This window comes from Balaenoptera physalus (genome assembly GCF_965194825.1).
Source record: "Balaenoptera physalus genome assembly, chromosome: 6".
In the NCBI taxonomy this organism is placed as follows: domain Eukaryota; kingdom Metazoa; phylum Chordata; class Mammalia; order Artiodactyla; family Balaenopteridae; genus Balaenoptera; species Balaenoptera physalus.
In genome coordinates, this window is record NC_138885.1 from 133,998,505 (window position 1) to 134,019,187 (window position 20,683).

The window sequence follows — 20,683 nt, forward strand, 5'->3', positions numbered from 1 at the left end:
CACGGTGGCCGCTGTGGTGGATGAGACGGCCCCATCTTAGCCTTCTCTCCGGTGTTTCCAATCCGAGGGTGCCCCCCGAGGGTGACTGGCCCTGGGGTTACCACTGTGCCCTGCCCGTTCCTAGCCGGGACGTCACACACCGGCTGCAGTTCTAGTGGTCACTTCCTCCGGGAGCAGGGGCTGCTGGCCATCAGGTCACTGTGAGCTGGACGTCCCTCTGTTAATCTTGCCGCTTCCCTTGGGGACTCCGCCTGGAATTGTTTCCCAACAGATGTGTCTATCGTCAGGGCAGTAAAAGCTTTCTGAGGAGCATGGGTATCTGAAGTCATTTTTTAAAAATGAATGTTTACTCAGTTCCTTAGAAACAAGCCATGTGGTAAATACCAGCCTTATTTTCTGGGACACGTGAAATGCATTTAAACTGTCAGCTCCACAAACCCTTTCCAAATCAAATAAACTTAAAAAGCATTTTTGTGAGCTACCGCTGCTCAGCAGATGTTAGGCTTATTTCTGAACACGTTCTTGGGTGCCGTTTAGTGTTCCAATGAACAAAATATGTAAACACTAATAAAATTTGAGTAGTTTTGAAAGCTAGCCAGTTAAATGTTGCAACGTAACTTTACCATGTTACTTGCAACCAAGTGATTATAAGTACATGATAAGTTTTTAATGAGGATTATCTGAAACCTTAAAATTAAGAGCCCACTGGTAGGTTGGCCTAATAGATAGAGCAGAAATCAGTTCGGCCATCTTCTTCAATTATTTCAGATGCTAACTCAGCCTCTAACTGTAGAAATACCATTGATTCTCGTCATTGTCTTGATCTACGTAACCGTCTGCTAACTCTGTCCCCGCACATGTAAGCCATATTGAGGGTCAGGTGGTAGTGCCTTTAAAATAGGCGAAGGATACTGAAATTATCACTAGAACTTCAAAGAAATAATTAAAGAGAAGCATGTTCTACTTCATTTTAAACAAGAAAAAGAGAGCTGTAAAATTAGAACAAGGAGATTATGTTTTTCGCATTGACAAAATTGGCAGGACAAAATGTATTTTTGAATTGGTTGTTTGGGACTCAGAACACATTGTCCCGTATTGTTATAATGAATTCACCGGGAAACTGAGGGCCTGCTGCGAGCTGGGCATGGCACCTGTGGTCAGTGTGTGTGTCCCAGAGGGGAGAAGAAGCTTCTGGATGAATAACTGTAATTCACGGTGGTGATTTACACCTGGTCAGCTGAGCAGCTTTGCATGCTGGCTTCTGCCGGGAAGTGTTCCTGGGCTCCCAGGGTAGCCCACACATGCTCCTTCATGTCATTTGACTGACAGAGACCCCCAAAATAGTAGCGTGCATGCTGGGAACACAACCGTGTCTTTCCTAAGACACCTCAGGGCAAAACCATTTCTTTAATAGGAAAAAGGAGACTGGGGTCTAGAATGTTTCACCTTTGAAATTAGAAATTATTTTTTCTAGAGAAATTTTAAGTCCCAAGATGTTTTTTTAGACCTTTAAGTGCATGACTTAACTGCAAATTAGAAAATAGTCCTTGGATCTGTCAAAGCTGAATTGCCACCAGGTGTTTTCTCCTTGGTCCGTTGCTACATCTGCCCATGACCTTGCGCCCTGACTTTGTCGTCTTGCTGGCAGCGGCTCTGGATCCAGGGAACCAAGTGGCTGCTGACCAGTCCATCATTCACCCAGGCAGCTGCCTGCTCTGATCTGGTTCATGTTCATTGTCGTAGTGTAGAATCCCTTGGTTGCAAGGGAGAGATGACCAGCTTCACTGTGCTTCAGTAGAAAGGGGGAATTTATTAACTTATGTACCTGGAGCAGCTCCGGGGATGGGTGTACAGCTTGAGAAAGCCCCTAATCACCTGATCCACGTGAGCTAGTGAGGAACCTGCCTCTCCCATTGCTTGGGTCTCCCCACTTGGCGGCAGGCAGTTCTGGTGGCCTCATGTGACTGCACGGTCTTCAAAACTCACATCTCATGGGGAGGAAGAGTTGGATGTTTTTCTCAATAGCTCCAAGGGAAGACTTAGAGACACCTCTGAATGGCATTGCTTGAGTCGCAGACTCTGAGTTTTAACCAGTGGGAGGCTTTGTAATGCAGATCTCTTCCCTGATGAACAAACCTGTTCCACTCAGTTTACCCAGTGGGAACAGGGTGACCCGGAGACCAGAAGGGCCAGGTCCTGTTTGCTCTCACCTCTGTGCTTCCTTTCTCAAATCTCTGCCTTTTACAAGCTCACTTCTCTCCCACCCTTCCACCCCATTTTATTGGTCCCAGGGAAGGGCGAGATCAGAGACTCATAACCAGTCCTTGACCGAGGCAGTCTGACCACAGGTGGAGAGGTTCTCTGTGGAAGTTTGTACAGAAAGGAAGAAATGCCGGCCGAGGCCAGCCTCGGGGCGGGCGGAGGAGAAAGAAAGGGGGGCAGGCAGCGCCGTCAGATGTGGGGCAGTGGGTCAGGGGGACAGGCTTACGTTCCAGAGGGGGACGGGTACGGATGTGACAGCGTGGCGCCCACCTTCCAGTCACGGCTGGTGCGAGACGGGATTGCCGTGTAAAGGAGACGTACCTCCTGTAGGATGAGGCTGTGAGATCACGCTTGCTGGACGTTAGAACTCTAAGGGCAGACTTTCGCTGGGGCCGTGGTCAACTCCCAGGGCCCGGACGTGGAGATAAGGCAACAGAAGGTAAAATACCAGTAGCAAAATAGGCCAAGTGCCAAAAAAAGAATTACATGAGGAGGGTGTGTAGTGTGATGAAGGTGCCCGCAGACTCTCCCCTCCACGTCACCTCCTCATGCAGGACTCAGGGACCCCCAGCCTGAGAGCTGGGGCATCGTGGGCACAAGACCTGAGGGGCTGGGACAGGCCCCCGTGTGCGTGCGTGCCACGTACAGTTGCCGGTTATCTACAAAAGGTGACAGTTCGACGTGACTGAAATGGTTTGACTGAATCAATTCTTTGATGATTGACCCAGGCCAGAAGTGGAAACCGCATGCAACTCACAGTGTAGTCTTTTACCCATCGTAGGTGGCTTCCTGGATGTCCTGTGTTGGGAAGGATTGTGAGGCAGGATCTTGGTTCAGGAAGAATTCTGAGTGTAGCAGATGGTCACCCCCGTCTTGCGTCTGGAAGCCGCTCGGTTCTGTCCATGTGGCCCAAGGGGCAGCGTGTGTGGCCAGCACGCCATCCTTTTCTGAGCCCCATTTCTTACCGTTTTGCTTCTTTTACAAAATGGCAACACCACAAACAAAAGAAGAACGCAGCATGGCTCTTTGAGGGCCACTTGGGTGGGACAGTATGTTGAAAGTGTGAAGGGGGTGGGGCTTGGTGACAGAAACCAGGGGGCAGTGTGTCCTCGACTCCTTCCACGCAGCGGAGGGGAGCGGGTGAGGCTGAAGCAAGAGGGAGGTGTGTGCAGGGACTGCCAGTTACACGGGGTGTGACCGCGTCATCTCCGGGTGGACCGGGCTGCCAGCGCGTGCGTCTCCCATCGCCCTCGTGCGTAGAAGGATTCTGAAGGGAGTTGGGGGCTGGACCCCTGGGATCCCGGTGGTCATTACACAGGCGCGGGCGTCGGAGAGGGACACAGCAGGGCAGATGGGAGGAGTCTTCAGACAACCTCTGGGCCTTGGAGCTAACACATAACGGTGGGAATGAGCCGCGGGGACCACTTACCACTGGACCCTCTGCTGCCCCATCAGGAGGGGCGGCGGCTTATTAGTCCCACGAAGCACTGGCTGTAGGATGGGCCCTGGCCAGCCTTCCGCTTCGGGCAGGAGCCTGGCAGCACAGGTGCCAGCTGAGTGTGTCCCAGGACGCAGGTGCAGGGGCTTCCTGGGCTGGGCGGGTTCCGAATCTGCCTGAGAGGGAGAGACAGGCGCACACACACACACACACACACACACACACACACACACACACTCACACTCTCACACACACACACACTCACACACTCGCACCCCACCCCAGGGCAGTCTGTCTCCTGCCAGCCCTGGACGGTGGGCTTTGCTCCAGGTCTTGGTGGTGTCCAGCTCACAGGGTGCTGGCCTTCTCAGAGACCACATCACCCTCTAGGATGGGCACAGTGACCTGGAGACAGAGCCCGCTGGAATCCTGCTGTTGAAGTCCTGACACTGTTTCCGTGGGAATGAGACAGTTACAGGGGGTGATCCTCCACCTCTCCCCACGCCCGGAAATGGAAGAGGACAGTCCGAACGATACGTGATGTGTCCCCAACTTCCCTGGGGGCGCAGTGGTTAAGAACCCGCCTGCCAGTGCGGGGGACACGGGTTCGAGCCCTGGTCCGGGAAGATGCCACATGCCGCGGAGCAACTAAGCCCGTGCACCACAGCTACTGAGCCTGTGCTCTAGAGCCCACGAGCCACAACTACTGAGCCCACGTGCCACAACTACTGAAGCCTGCACGCCTAGAGCCCGTGCTCCGCAACAAGAGAAGCCACCGCAATGAGAAGCCCGCGCACCGCAACGAAGAGCAGCCCCCACTCGCCACAACTAGAGAAAGCCTGCATGCAGCAACGAAGACCCAACGCAGCCCAAAATAAATTAAAAAAAAAAAAAGTGACGTGTCCCCAGAAGGAATACCAAAGGGGAGACGGCTCTCCCATAGCCGTCACCCCCTCCCTGTACTGTTGCTGCTCGTGAGCTGAGAAGGATTGTTGCATTTTTAAAGATCTGTAAAAATAAATAAACAAAAACAACCCCCCCGCCCCGCCCCCGAAACAAGGCTACTGCCCGCAAGGCCACTATCTGGTGGCCCTTCACGGTGAGGGTTTGTGACCCTGCTCTGCAGTGTCAACACATCAGGTATTAAAATGCAGAGGATTTCTGGCTTTCTCCATAGGGTCTAATCTCACAACCACCATCCTGTTTTAGTTTCTTGAAACAAACACCTGATTTATATTCAGAGAATTGTGTGTGAACAGACAGTCCTAAAGCCAGTACTTTCGCGTGTCCAATTCTTGAATTGCATATTCAAAAACAAAGTTGACGACGACAGTTTTTTTTAATAACAAGTTATTTTCACATGGGAAACACTAGTTGACAGCAATGAAATCTGAGGGACTAAGAGACCATCTGCCCGTGTGCTGGTAGCTGAGCAACCCACCAAGGTACTGTTGGGTGCCGGCCAGCTCACCTCCACACCCACTTTTCTGAGGCTGCTGCCCCTGGACTTGTCCCAGGCCATGGCTGGTGGGATTTGGCCTCATTTAAAGACACCAGGTGAGCAGCTGGGCTCTTTCTCCTGAATCTGCAGTACTTTTTGTAATTCATCCTTTTTCATGCTGAAAATAAATGTGCAGAATACTAAAAATAAAACAAATAGCCTTAAGTACATTTCCCCCCAGGGAAACAAGTATATGTGCACGACTAATATTCCATTTACCGCCAAACTATTTCAGAGACGGTAGTAGATGCTGGAATGTTCACGTACAGCCACCACAGTGGGTACTGGAACATTTCCAACAAACAGCTTACTTCTCTGGTCACACAGGCATACCTCATTTTATTGGCACTTCCCAGATATTGCAATTTTTTTTTTTTTTAAACAAATGTTAGCTTTGTGGCAACCCCGTATCGAGTGAGTCTGTCGGCGCCATTTTTCCCAACAGCACTTGCTCACTTCACGTCTCTGTGTTACGTTTGGATAATTCTTGACATATTTCAAACTCTCTACCAGCAGAAAGGTTATGACTTGATGAAGGCTCAGATGATGGTCAGCACTTTTTAGCAGTATTTTGAAATTAAGGTATGTACGTTGTTTTTTAGACATAATGCTGCTTAATAGATTATTACAGTATAGTATAAACATAACTTATATGCACTGGGAACCCCCAACGTTCCCGTGACTCGTTTTATTGTGATATTCGCTTTATTGCGGTGGTCTGGAACTGAACCCATAGTAGCTCCGAGGTGTGCCCATATATTAGATTTCATAGGGAGGGGCCCATCGTTATGTGGCTATTTCCTCCTTCAGGGGGCTGACTGAAAACCATGCCCCCTGCCCCATCCGCTCGGTGGGTTCCCAGTGGGTTCCAGGGGGCACAGGCTGTGTCTGTTCCTGGTGCCCGGTCCCCTCCCATACCCCACCCAGCTGGCTCTCCGGGTCAGTTCCCGTTTCCTCCCGCTGCCCTTGACAGTCAGAGATTCTGTCTTGTTCACTCTGTTCCCGGCACCAGCACTGTGCTTATTATTGGCCCATAACGGGCTTTGCTAAATGCTTGCTGAGTGGTGGTTCTGAAGACCGAGGTTTTATTGCCCCAGTGTAGGGAGCTAACAGAGAAATGGGGAACGGCAAACACAGGGGGAGAACCCTTGCCAAATACAAATAAGAGCCGAACTGTGTCACAGGTGGAGTGTAAATCAGATATATTCCCCCGTGTTCCTCTATCGCTTGCTTGCATGGAAGTCCCCGTCTGAGATTAGAAACACACCGTACACTTGGATAAATGTTGAGACGGATACTGGGACTCACAAAATCTTCTCCCTGGGGCAGTATGAGTAGCACCATCCAAAACTTGCTATCTCATGAGCTGTTTTGACTTGGGAAAAATAATTGTTACCCTGGGTCTTCCACAGTGCCTGGAATTGTGACAGAGTGTTAAGGAGAATCCTGGTTTTCATATGGGAATTTGAGCGTGAGACACACACCTTGCTTTCATTCTCTGCTTGCTGTGGTCTTGGTTCTTCCTTGTCCTTGAATTTCACTTTGAGACTCTCCCTCAATGTGCAAGTCCCCAGACAAAGTCGTCAGTGTAACATAGCAGAGCTTTAGTTGGTGTTCAGGAGACACAGGTAGTGTTTCGGGAGCCTGACAGCTGACACAGATCAGCTCCTGCTCCCCTTCTCTGTGGCTTCAGAGGCAGGTGGTGGTGTCCGTTGAGTTTTCACATAAGGAAGCTGAGGCACCAGCCGCTACTGAAGCCGCACAAGGTCACCCAGCTCAGAGGCCGGCCCTTGGTGGCGGCTTCGAGCCCATTCCTCTGCACTGCACTCCCCCTGCCTGGATACACACACTCTGCCGTCCTGAAAGGGCCACAGCCCACCTGACGGCTCAGCATCCACATTCAGGGGCCTCAGCAGGACCTCGGGTCACCAGGTCTCCTGCGTGCTGGGCCGTGCCGGCCCCTGCAGGCTGCGTGTCCCTTGGAACAGCTGCTGAGTTACTGGGGAAAGTACTGAGTTTGGTGGAGGACAGTATGTGAACTTTGGGGGTGGGGGGCAGGGTGGGTCCTAACTTCCAAAGACAGCTTTGCAGGAAAGTCTGAGTGTGTGGAGCCAGGGCAGCCTGAACGGGCCTGGGGCTCTGAGCCCAAGGGAACAGGCTGTGGGCCCAGGCGCCAGCATCATACCTGGAGCGTGAGCTGCATCACACCTAGAGTGTGAGCTGAGGACGAGAAGTCCAGGCTTCCCTTTCCAGAGAGCATCCCCTGTCCACCACGGAGCCCGTGGACATCTTCACAAGAAAAGGGATGCTTTGGGCTCCGGGACCTGCCTGCCTTCTGGGGTTGCTGATATCGCAGGGCGTGTTTTATTCTTTGCAGTATCTGAGGTTCCGCCGCCGTGATTACAGAGGACGTTTTGTTGGGATGATCCTATTTTACAGCATGTTAGTGTTTTTTTGCCCAGGAAAAGCTAATAAAACTTTATGAAAGTGGAATTGGGCCTGTCCCTGGACGTTGATGATTGGAGGTTGGTCCAGGTCAACCAGCCTACACCTTCCCAGGGTTTCTGTGTTTATTTTAGTCGTGAGAAGATAGCACTTGGAAGAGAGAACTCTTAATGGGTTTCATGTGTTAAGCTGCTAATTTACCTTTTTCTCAAAGTTCTTGGAAGTTAAGATGTAAGGAAATTGAATTTAGCTATTCGGCAACAAACCACTTCCCCAAACATTAATTTTCCAGTTTCTTTTTTGAGCAGTAATACCATTTTTACAAAATGTTTCAAGTAGATCTCTGATGCATCATGGTGTTCTGTTAATAAAACTTGTACAAGTTCTAGTTTATAGATTTCTGACTCATTGCTTATCAGAGACAGCAATAAAGCTATTTTATGAACACAGAATAGGGCTTAAGGGGCTCCTGTTTCAGTTTTATATCTGCCTTTTCATCCAATTAATTTTTGATTTTATTTGCTTGATGTCAAGAAAACCTGAGCTACACAAGTGACACTTAAATAAATATATATATATATTTATATATATATATATATGTATATATACATATTCACCTTATTTGCCATTTCAAGGTACTCTTCCATTAAATACATCCAGAAGTGTTGAAGTAGCAGGAATAGTAGGACTCTTGAAATTCCAGGTTGAATCAATAAAAGCAATGACTCTCATTCCATAGAAGTGTTCAGGTAGGAGCCCCCCTGGACCATGGTCAGCACTGAATGCACTGTGGCATCGCCAAGAGCCAGCTGGTTAACTATGTGCTTGTTTGTTGTTGCTTAAATTACTTGCATCACACAAAAAACTGTCACCGCATGTATGCCCGGCTTGTCCCTCACGGAAGGTGGGACATGTCCCAAAGCAGGTTGCTTGCTTGTCTTCGTGATTTTCAGGCGCAAACAAATGCAGGATGAGATTTTTAAAAGGCCAGGGCGAGGCTGCGACTTTCCCAGTATCCCAGCAGGTGGGTTCTGCCTTTGCCCAGGTTGCCTGATGCAGCCAGAGCCACCATCTTGGTCTCTGGGTTCGTGTGTAACACACTTGCCAGTGCAGGTTGGTTGTCATTGTGACAACCGTTTCAAAACTAGTTGTACATATGTAAGACATGCTTATTACGTTGGCCATTTTCCAAACCCCTGAAGTGGCTCTGGAGAGTGCTCCTGGGGGCGCACCTTGAACCCTGCTGCGGGATAAGAGCCCCCATCTTGGCTGGCATGGCAGCTTTTCACCAGGGCCTTGGTTGCCCCGTTCTTAAAGTGACGTTGAGAGTCTGTCTTTTTCTCTTGGAAGATCATGTGCTGTTTTGATCTGCAGGTTCATATCTTCTTGCATTTCAAGAAAATTCCTCTGTATTTTATCTCTGAATAGTCTTTGCGCTCTTTTGTTGGGGATTTGTCGTCAGAGGTGCCATTTATCCTTTTGTTAGTTTCATTTGTCTTCCCGTCAATTAACTTCTGTCTTTTTCATCTTCACGGGGTTTATTTATTTCAAGCCATTCCTCCATGTCAGAATTTCAGCTTTGAGCGGTGTTTCTTCTCTCCCTTACTTTTTCACATTGTGTTCGTTCGTTCCAAAATGTTGGTTTGGTCCTCAGTTCTAGAGGTTTCCATTTCTTCCCTCATTGTTTCGGTTTCTTCTCCCTGGAGTTCTTGTCTTGTTAAATGTCTGTTTATAAGTGGCATTAGGGAGGGAAGTGATCAGAAGGGATTTCCTTCTGCTTTTTGAGTTTTGTTTTCTCCGCCACTGGCTCTTTGGGTTTTGCAGGCTCCCTTGCAACCCGCCTCCCCTTTTATTTTGGCTGCGCTGCATGGCTTTCAGGATTTCAGTTCCCCGACCAGGGATTGAACCCCGGGCCGTGGCAGTGAAAGCCAGGAGTCCTAACCATTAGGCCACCAGGGAACTCCCGCAGTCCCTCCCTGTTTTTTTCCCCTTGCCCTATCTTTGCATGACAGTCTTACCATTTCTTTAGCTTTTTCCTCCCCTTTGCTGAGATTGGCGCTGTCTTGACTGTAGTCAAGTGCAGGGATACATGCACTGCTCAGGCCGTTCACATAGGCTGGCCACTCGTCCTGGGTCAGGTATGGGGTGTGGGGAGCCCCCTGCCATCTGGTTTCCTGTGGCAGGACACAGGCTAGAGGAGACATCCCTGGCCCAGAGGGATGGCCCAGTCTGCCCAAGTTCCCATTTCCCAGATCTCCATCACACCCCCGGTCCCCTGCAGGGAAGCGCTGGGCACAGAAGGCTGAGGCTGGATGTTACTTTCCCTGAGAATCGCAGTGTAACATGAGTCCCTTTGTCCTCTGAGGGCATCGCCTCCAGACAGAGGTGAGCTGCCGTGACACACAGGGCGCTGCTGTCCGTAGGAATTTGCTGGATGCCCTGCACCGGGTCCCCTGCCTCCGCGGGGCCTGGGAGGGGGTTGTGTTATACTGTCACTCCCTGCGGGGGCCCCTCCTTGCAGTCTGGGTATCGCGGGCACTTTGCCTGCAGAGAGCGCTGGCGGCTGCTCATTTGGGAACCTCCTATCCGTCAGGGGACAGGACACAAAGGCCCCTTCCTGAGCTTCCCTCCTCCCTTGGGGATCAGGAGCCGCTCTCCACCCAGCTCTGGAGTCGTCCTTTTTATTCTTAAGGCCAGTGTTTTCGAGGTTGGTTATGTAAAGCTTTGCTTCTTTTCTTGGTGGATGGTGAACCTTTTATCTGGCTTTTACTCCCCCCCACCTCATTTTATTAGAAGTGGTAGAAAGGAAATTTGGTTATAGCAAAGTTCAGATCTTTCGTCTTACCCTGGAACTTTGACTTCTGTCTCAGTCTTCCTTCTTTATTTTACTCAGGTCTGGGTGAAATGAAGTTGTTAAAGACCGTGGCCTGTGTGTTAAATCCCATCTCACCTCAAGTCATAAGTGTGAGCATTTCACCTGTGAACTTACCAATCACTGCGCATTAATTAGATCCTTAGCGTTAGTACATTTTTATAGTAGTCCCTGCCCTCCCCTTTTTTAAACAGTGTAAGCTTTTTTAAAACTTGTCAGGGGAAGTGAAGTCTGATTTGGTTTTAAATTTTGTAAATGGATATGTAACCAATAAAACTTTTCTTCCCCAGTGTAAAAATAATATGGGATCCAAAATCCCTTTTAAATGTCATGATATGAAACTTCTCCAAAACCTCAGTAATAGGTACCTGACTTCACTATTTTGATCAAAGTTAAAAGAGCAAAATTAATTTTAAAGCCTTTCTGGCATGTGCATGATCAAATTTTTCATATTCTCCTGGGGAGAAATGAAAAGATTCATAGTTGTCTCCAGTGTAGTCCTCTCATCCCGCCAATCCTAAATAATTAGGGAACAACAACATTTACAGATATTTGTTCTGGGGCTAAGTAAGAAGAAAATTTTAGGCAAATGTTACAAATGCCAAGAATCTCTAAACCATTCCTCCGGGAAAATCAGGTGCTCCTGAGCTGGGGCCTCATGAGGGTGACAAGATGTGAGGCCAGCTTGCAGCTATGGGGAGGGTCTTAGCGGCTTGACTTTGTCTGCTCAGATGCTGGAATAATGCCCCTCCTCTTTCGTATGGAAAAGGGAAGTAGCGTGCTCCACAAATGCAGTTTTAGACTCAAGAATGATATTCATCCTTTGCTTATGCGTGGAAAAGTAAAGATGGAAATCAACAGGAAAAAAACATGAAACATGTTACCAAGTCTAACTTCGTACTGCTCACCACACAACAGGCCAGTAATCGAGAGATGAGTGGCTGGGGCAAGGAAGAGCGACTTTATTCAGAAAGCCAGCAAACCGAGAAGATGGTGGACTCGGGTCTCAAAGAACCATCTTGCCTGAGTTAGAATTCAGGCTCCTTTTATACTAGAAGGGGAGGGAGTAAAGTCAAACACTTACTGGTTCCCATCAGCCTCCGGAGGGGATGTGTTCATTTCTTCCTTCCTGCAGTCATTCACAGGTGGGCCTGGTCAGGATGTTTCCTGTGAGCTAAACAAAGGTATTTTAGCTTAATGCTCATTACCTGGGAGGCAGGGTTCCCAGAGACGAGCCATTACGTATCATTTAAGCTTATAGGCAACATCCCTTCAATGATTAACTTGTAATAGAATACACCAGGTTCTTCCCTATTACACAGAGTGATAGGCAGGTCTAGTTCTTTTTAGTTTCCTAAGCACAGGGATAATTATCATTTGGAGCTGAAGACAGTTCCCTTCCAGAGCTGTGAGTGGAGCGAGGAAAAGACATCCTCAGCCCCACTGCCCTGCATTCTCGGTGTCGCCCTGTGGGTGCTAGGAAATTACACAAAAGATTCCAAGCTCATTTGTGGACACTGTGTGCCATGAACTGCCTCAGCAGAAATCCACAGGGAAGAGGGCAGAGGTGAGAATCAGTCAGCACTTCTGGGTTTGGGTCTCATGCCTGCTGGCTAGGGGGGGTTTGGTCAGTGTCTGAACTTCTCTTCCACCCCAGTTAGACGTGGATGTTGATGATGATATTTGTATTTCAAGATGCTGTGAGGAATAATGGACATGATGTGGGAAGAGAAGTGCTTTGTAAAGTATTAGAAGGCTTGCTGTTGCTTGGAGAGCTGTTAATGATATGTGAATATCTTTTAGTCCAATTAGCCAGAAAGAACAGAAATGTCAAACATCTGTTGCAGTGTTTACTCCCAACAAGATTTTTTTTTTTTTTTTTTTTTTGGAGAATAGGAAAATTCGGTTTTCTTTTTTTCCCCCTTAAAGCAGAGATGCCAACCCAGGTGAGATGGTTATACCTCTCTCAGTGTAGACAGCCCTTATATTTAATAGGGCTCCACTGTAGCTCCATCCTACCTAGCTTGAGTTTAAAGAGTAGAAGGAACCTGGTTGTTTTTACCTATGCCAGCATCCCAAATTCAAAACTGGTTCCCCTAGCGTGAGATCAGGACTCAGGGGAGTGACCTTGAAGCCTTGATAGTGATTGGTTACCAGTGGATTATAAGGGGCCCCCTTGAGTCTTTTTTCAAGATATTAAAGAAACAAAACAACTGACCTTTTCTTCTGGTGTGCTATTCACAACACATCCAGAATCCCTGTTCTTGATAGGTATATTCAGGTCCATCTTTTACTCATTTTTGGAAGAAATTAAGACCTTGACTCGCTTAAGAAGTCAAGCTCAAGGGCAAACAAAGTTTCCCAGGGCAGTTTTCTGGAAACTCTGAAAACTAGACTTCGGGTGAACCAGAAATTTAATAAATTGCATGTGAGGTTGAGTTCAGACAAGAAGAATGTCCCCTCTGTGTGCTCAAACGAGATGCAAACACTTCTTCTACTGTCCAGCGAAACTCAGTTAAGAACATCAAAGCCCAGAGGTGAACTTGGGTTCTGCTCACCTATCTCTACCTGTTTGCTGCACACTTAATGTGGTGCTGTCTACCTCTGCTGACCTCACGGCATCTTTGGAAGGAACAGACTTAAGTGCAGGAGGGACCTCCGTTTTCCCTTCTCATGGAGATGTCATCACAGGTGCAGAGCCCTTGTACCTCTGTATACTCGGTGGGCGGGCAGCTGTGTGTAGGACACTGCACACATATGCACAAGTGGGCTGGGCCAAGGGCGTGTTGATGGTTCTCAATACAGGGGTCAGATCTGGGTACACTTTCCAAAAGTAAAACTATCCCTCAGGTAATTTAATGTTATGTAATAGTATTTGGCAGTCAGAGACCGTTGACGATTATTCGTGTAACAAGTTTATAGCATGGGCCACAAGCCAGGCTGTGCATTAAATGCTAGGAATACAAAGCTCGGTAAAACAGACCTGCTAGCCCTCTGTATCCACAGATTTGTTCAGCCACGGATCTGAAACACTCAAAAAAAAAAAAAATTACAGGAAGTTTCAAAAAGCAAAACTTGAATTTGTCTCATGCTGGCAGCTATTTACGTAACATTTATGTTGAATTTACAGCTATTTACGTGGTATTTACACCGTACGAGATACTATAAGTAATCGGGAGATGATTTAAAGTATACGGGAGGATGTGTGTAGGTTATGTGAAAATACTGCGCCATTTTATATAAGGGATTTTGGAACTAGTCTCCTGTGGAGTCTGAGGGATGACCGTAATTGGAAATAGGATTATAAAATAGGCATTTAAAAATCTGCATTAGAAATGAAGTTGGATGTAGAGTTTGGTAGTGTGCTCTAATATTTTGGTAGGAAAAGATCTAATGGCTGGGATGGATGGCGGGTTTGAATTTCAAATAATGAGAGAGGTGGCCCCTGGTGAGTGTAGACCAGCTTGGTACCTCCCACACCTTCATCCCAAGGCTTTTTCCCTTTGTGTCTCTAAAGTGAACTGTAGAAAACGGATTTTAAAGTCTAATTTTATTTATCTGCTGGGCTGTGTTTCTCCAGTACCCAGTGGTCTATGTTCCCATTGAGCCTGCTGACAATCTATCTGCAGTAGGAGTTTATTTTTTATATATAACTTTATTAATCATAGTCTTACTTTTTCACAATCTGGGTGCTTAAACACCTGGCTGAATTTTATCTAATCAAACCTTTGGGTTCATGGCAAATGCATTTGAGTGTTTCATTTTTGTTTCCTGATGTATGTATAACACCAGAGAAAACACAGAAGTCCATTGCAAATGTCTAATATTTGCAGTTGTAAAATATTGAAGAGACATACTAATTACATATCTTAGGGGGGAAATGAAAAGTGATTTTAGAATTGGAAGGGGCCTTAAGGATGGAGGAGAGAATCACCCCTCCTTTTAGAGCTGATGAAAATTAGATCCAGAGGCCTCTGCTTGAGGTTACAAAGCAGAGGCGCAGAAAGAACTCTGTGCAAAACCTTTCTTAACTTTAATATTGTGATTAAACTATCTGGACACATAACTTGGGATTGTGACTCTACATAAATATGTGAAAGAAAATGAATGAACGAATAGATGTGAAATTCATCCAACAAGCACTTACCCTGTAGGACACAGGAGGGTATAGAGACCCAGGGGAGGAGCAGGGCCATCAGCGGGCGTCATCCCGGGAGAGCTGGGTGGTGACGCCCACCGGGTGCCTGCTCCCCAGGGAGATGGTGGGAGGCGGCTGGCAGCGGAGGGGTGCTGGTACTGCGGGAGCTCCCCTCCTGCTCTGGAGACCACGCGGATTAGTGAGGAATTGGCCGTGTGAGACCAGCGTTCCCAGGGCAGCTGTGAAGGCTCGTGGAGGTCGAACCTGAGTTCATCAGACCAGGGCTGGCCTCCGTGCGCTCAGATGCTGGGGGTCAGGGCTCGTTTGGGGAGCTGCGGGGCGCAGGGACCGTGAATCGCTGCGGATCCTCCTACAGCCAGAAGCGCAGGTGCAGAGCGGGCCTCAGCCCGTCTGGTCCAGCGCGCATGCGCTCTGTTACCCCCCCAACCCCCACCCGCCGGCCCCGGCCCCGGCCATCAGATGTGCTTCCTTCCGTCCGTTCTCCACGGACTCTGCCCTCCTTTTTCGGTGTCGGCGGTGAGGGGGATCAAAGTGAGAGCTCATCCGTTTTAAAGTTGGGAAGTTTTCTTCGGTTTTTGAAGTTTTGCTCTTTAAGCACGTGTATCTTGCCTGTCACGGGGTTCCCCGGGGGGGGGGGGAGTGCGGGGCGGGAGCGGCCATGTGCGCATGCGTGCCCTCTTGCAGAGGAGACCTCCCCGCCGGCCGCCCCAGCCTCACGTGGCAGAAGCCCACCTGCAGACACTTCTTAGGGGTGGGGTGAGGTGGGGTGGTTTGGGACGGGGAGTCTAGTTTCTGCTTCTCGGGCGCTGGGATGGCCCAAACCCCGGACTCTGGGAGGGAAGGCCCGTGTCGTCGAGGGGCCACTGTGGCGGAGAGCCAGGTGTGACTCCGGGGGGCGGGGGGCCGACACCCAGCCTCTGGGGCCGGTGGGGAAGCGCCACCAGCGAGGTTCGCGGGCTTGCAGTTATTCGGGGTTAGCTGGTGATTCTGGAAGGCCTCCGTGCCGAGGAGCTGAAATGAGGGCCGGTGCTGGGGTGTTCCTCTCGAGACCACGAGTTCCGAAGCCCAGTGAGGGGTGACTGGGGCAGGCTCAGAGCCCGGAGCGTGGGAGGGTCGTTTGTCTCTGGAGGTGGCAGAGGGCGTGGCAGAGGGACCCAGAAGTGGAAGTATTTCCCGCTGCCCAGGGGAGGCCTGGCAGTCCGATCCGGGGCGCTGAGGGGAGATGCTTGAGGCACCTGGGCGTGGGGTGGGGTAGCCCCTGCCGCCTTCACGTGGCCACCCCCGTGCCCCCAGCGTTCCGGCGGCGCCCCTGGTGGTCTCGCTAACCCAGCGTGGTCTCTAACGCTCTCCGTCCGCCAGCTGCGCTGCTGTGTCCCCACCTGTGCGGAGCTGCCATCCAGTAGTTTGTGTCTAACCCGTGTGTAGTAGTTGAGCATCCTTCCCTTACCTGTGAACTGTGAACACGGAAACACCATCCCCATGCTGTTCTATGTTTTCCTTCCAAGAACTGGGTTTCTCTTGAGGAGAATACAGATTCTCAGCCCTCGAATTTGTCAACGTGCTGGAGACCAGGCCCCTGTGCAGCAGATACAATTCGTTTCGGTTTTGTGAACCCAACGAGAGAACAATTTCCGTGCTCTCTGTTTCTGGACTCGGTATCAGCGTGTTCCCAGGGAGAGAGAATTCCTGAATTTACACACAAAGCCTGCATTAAAATCCCACCCTTCTGAGCCACGGGTGATCCTGGCATTGCATGCAGGCTGTGTATTCTAACTAGAAAGGAACACGGGTTCTTAAGGATGGATATTTGAACCTGAGTTCAGTAGTTCTTTTAAAGTCCAGGGGTCCCTGGAGGCAGAGCCGCAGCCCACTCCTAAACACTCAGGGCTGCCCCCAGGGCCACAGCCTAGGGTGTATTTTTCCACAAGCGAAGCCCACGTCTGTTTGCCCTCCCCTCGCTCTGTCTTTCCCGCGTAACAAGATTTTTTGTGTGTGTATGGCAGGTGGCAGATTCAAGAAAGAGATTGTTGTTGACGGACAGAGCTATCTGCTGCTGATCAGAGATGAAGGGGGCCCTCCAGAGGCACAGGTGAGTACTGCGCGCACACTGGTGACCAGCTTTCACCTGTGCCTCCTTGGTAAGGGTCTGACTCCACAGGTGCTTCTAAGGAGTCGGTCAGGTGCGTACAAGGAAAGGTGAGAGAGAGGCCCCATGAAAATGCTTTCTGTGCCTGAGGTTTTTCTCATCCCCGAGAGACTAATTCTGGTGTTCCTTCAGACAGAAACCTAGAGGGAAGTTTGGGCTGTGTGGCTGATTTTCACTTTGCGTTTTTTAAGAAGGAAGGAAGAGCAGAATCTGCGCTGATGTGTCAGCTCAGCTGAATTGACATCTGGAAGTGTCTATAGTCCTTTTTTTTTCTCCTTTTACCCTGTAAGTGTTTGATCTCTAGAGCAGTACAGTCATTTAGAAAGTTGGGTGGGATTTGGAAGTCTGAGCACTCCCGCCAGGCTGCCCACCAGGCTTCTCGGCCCAGATCATTCTCCGCCGCAAACCAGGATGCAGCACGGTGTGATTTCTTTGAAACTTCCTTGAAAAATGGGTGTTGTGGAGAAAAAAAAAACAGCATGAGTGTGGAAAACCTCTTTCTTTGGTTTACTTACTCTCCAGTTTATTACTGTACTTATATAATTTACTAGCTGAACACTTTGAAGGAACCAAGGGCTAGTAATAGTCAAGACCCATTAATGCGAACTCAATATTAAAAATTTTCTCTGGCGTTCTTTCTTGAACTTACCCTTTGGTGAAAGTGCGACACAGGATTATTGGTGATTTAAGTGAACAGTGTTGAATATGGCGGTTGTTAAAGTTCTAGAACTCCATACACTGAGGTGTATGCAGCTCTACAGAAAGATGGCGTGGATTTACCGTGTTTCAGTGAGTCTAAAATGCCACTGATTATAAGCTATACCGGTATTTAAAAGAAAAATACTGTCAAACTGTGAAACAAAGCAGTCCATAAGGTATGTTCTGATAGCAAAGACGTTAAAGTGTGGAAAAGATTTTTTTTAGCTTCGCTGAAACAGCATAGTCGATGATAAGAGTAAGGAAACACTGAAGGCATGTTAAACATGAAAAAAAGTAGGTTACGAAGCTGTGGGAGCTCGGGTTCAGCGCACGTCTGTTACTTTATACTTAAGCAGGACAGGGTGTGATATCTGACACGGTCCTAGAAGGTTCATGATGGCGCTAAAAGCTAAATCACTTTTTCTAAGTTGTCCTTTGCCCGTGGGACGTCTGTCCTGCTATCACAAGGGTTCCCTCCGAGGCAGCTGGAGATAGGAGAATGAAGTAGGTAAAGTGTGGGTGTCACCTGGGGTGATTTTCCGCTTTTCTAGCTCATACGTGTTTTGGAGTGACCAGGGGCAATCTCACACTTAGAGAGCACACCTTATCTCTGACATAGAGGATCGAAGAAGAAAGCTGGGAGAAGTACAGACGTGCATGTTGGAGCTGGTGTAGCGGCTTCAGCGGCGCTGCTGCCCAGGGATGCTGCCAGGGGTGGATGCTGGGGGGCACAGGGCTGCAGAGACACGGCGCTTGCCCTGACGCCCGTCGTGGAGCAGTGAGCACGCTGCCCTGGGCCAGAGTTCAACCGCAGTGAGACCAGGCTCCCAAGGAACCCCAGGCCCACACTGGAGAGGGAACTCCAGCCCGAGGAATTAGGGGTTCGGAGCACTGCCCCACCCTGAAGGTTTCATCAGCCCTGATTGCTATTGGGGTTGCCTTTTTAATGAAAATATTCTGGGAGGGGTGGTTCTCTTATTACAAAGCTCAGGCCCAGTGTTCCCCACATCCCCAGACGGTGACATTAAAAATCCCAGGGGTTTTTCTCTCCAGTGGTGTGTACTCTCTGAGAAGCATTTTCCTCTAGGAAGCATGTATTCCTATGGGATACATCTTTTCTGTAGCTTCAGATGCTTAGGACATGTGATGTCATTCGATGCAGTAACATTTTCCTTCCTTTTAGTCCTTGATTAATTAAAGAATTGCTTTTAAGAATAAAACAAAAAAACTTAGGCCTGTGAGCAATAGTGGTACCCTTCTTGTGAGTTTCTTCTCGTGCCTGAGAAGCACACGTATTGTGAATCGGTTACACTGGGTGAGCCCCCTGCCCCCCGACCTGCCCTGAGTGGTGCAGCTCGTTTAATCCTCGAGATGACCCTGGGGGACGATGCTCTGAGCGTGCCCGTCACCAAGGACGCTGACGCCCAGAGATCTCATGACGTCAGGGCACAGGCCGAGGTGGCCGGCCCACACCTCCCCCACCCACCACTGGGGGTAGAACTAGGGCCCCCAGGAGGTCTCTGTCTTGGCCTCTGGCCGTGAGTTTCCCTGAGGACCAGTCCCTTATTCTAGCACATACTTCCTGCAGAAGCATCATTAGGCTAGAAGCTTACCCTGGTTAAAGTACAGATTTCTGCTTTGAGGGGGTGTCAAGATGGAGCCTTGTAAAACTAGGCCGAGTGTACTCGGACATTCAAGGAAAAGAGCTGTTTTCAAGTCACCACTCCTAGGCACGTGTGAGCATGATGTTTGTTTCCACGATTGCAGATCATGTCATATAGGCTTCATGAGTGAAGTTGCAGGATTTTGTGGCTACTAGTGTCCTATTAGGCAGTGTGAAAACTCTGCCAGTTAACTGGTCTTTTGGGGTTTTTTTTTGCAGTTGGTGGGGAAGCCGCTGGGGTGGATGGGGGACATCTATGGAGTGCCCACTGCTCACTAGGCCCTGGGGCTCTCAGGATGCACCCTTGAGAGGATGCGACCTGGTTTGCATTTCCTCTGCACGGAGGGTCAGGTGGTTGTCAGTCTTGGGAGGTGCGGGCTGGTCCCAGGGACCACAGGCATTCGTAAGGTGCTCGTGGGCGAGGGGAAGCTGACTTCTCCCCGATTCTTGGGAAGAGAAAGGAAAACACATCTCAAGGTAGAGAACGGGAGAAGGAGATGCCGTGTCAGCCCGGGTCCTGGGCCCTCAGGAGGCATCAGCCGGTCCCAAGGCTACCGGCCCCGAGTTCTCTTTCTCATTTAATTTCATATTTATCATTTGAACTTCAGGTTTATTTACGTTTTGTTGCGTAAAATCTCCATTTGTAACTGAATACACTTTTCATGTATATGTGGAAGTCGGCGCTTAACCCACTAAAAATTTCACCGAACACATTAGAGCTGATGCCTTGACCATCAGAGCTTATGTGGGAGCTGCAGCTTCTTTTAGAGAAAGCATGTGGGACATTTTTTTTTTTTTTTTTTTTTTCCCATTTTCACTTGGGTCTTTCATCAAAGAGAAGGGTCTCTGGCGCTAGTCTCTTCCTCGGCGCCACCTCTGTGACCCTGGGAGCCCTGGGAAGCTCCTGCGCTTCCAGAACCCTCTCTCCCCTCTTGGCTCCAGCGGTACAAGATGGTTATGGGCGTTCCACGAGATAACGTGTGCTTGAGGGTGGGGTCACTTGCCAGAGAGAGGATCTGACGTGAGTTCAGCTGGATGCAAGTAAAGTGAGAATAAAATGACAAGAGTCAGGCTGTTGTGGGGTTTTCATTTTTTTCCTCTGAGTTTTGCTCATTTCGTTCATTGGTTTTGTTCATTTCTCTGGCAGTGAGTCATAATTTCCTTGAAGGGTGCTGGAATTAATCAGTGGCGGCTGATCTTTACAACATGAAGGCCTCTCGTGGTGACGGAGTAGTCGGCCCCTGGAGGTGGAGGATTTGCGAGCCGTGGGCACCCAGAGGAAGAGCCCATCTCAGGGGTCCAGCACGGCTTCCTGGGCGGCCTCTGTGGGGGTTTAGGGTGAAACAGGAAGCTGCAGGGTCGCCCTCCGTGCCTGTCTCCAGGTCGGCTCTGCCGTGCGCGGGGTTTGCCTTCCACTGGCCGAGTCGGGCCAGAGGGTAGACACTCCCGTGGGGAAGAATGTCTGGTGTTACTTTGGAGACAGCGTGGCCTGGGTGGG

The 20,683-nt window shown here is 49.4% G+C and overlaps 1 protein-coding gene across 14 annotated transcripts in view; it reads left to right on the plus strand.

Annotated features, from left to right (window-relative positions):
* AGAP1 (ArfGAP with GTPase domain, ankyrin repeat and PH domain 1) overlaps window positions 1-20,683 on the plus strand; it is a 550,747-nt gene that overhangs the window by 199,267 nt on the left and 330,797 nt on the right. For all 14 annotated transcript variants that reach the window (XM_082466340.1, XM_082466341.1, XM_082466330.1 and 11 more), the window contains exon 4: window positions 16,681-16,766. In XM_082466340.1, the coding sequence (XP_082322466.1) occupies window positions 16,681-16,766 (86 nt within the window). The remainder of the gene's footprint in view (window positions 1-16,680; window positions 16,767-20,683) is intronic.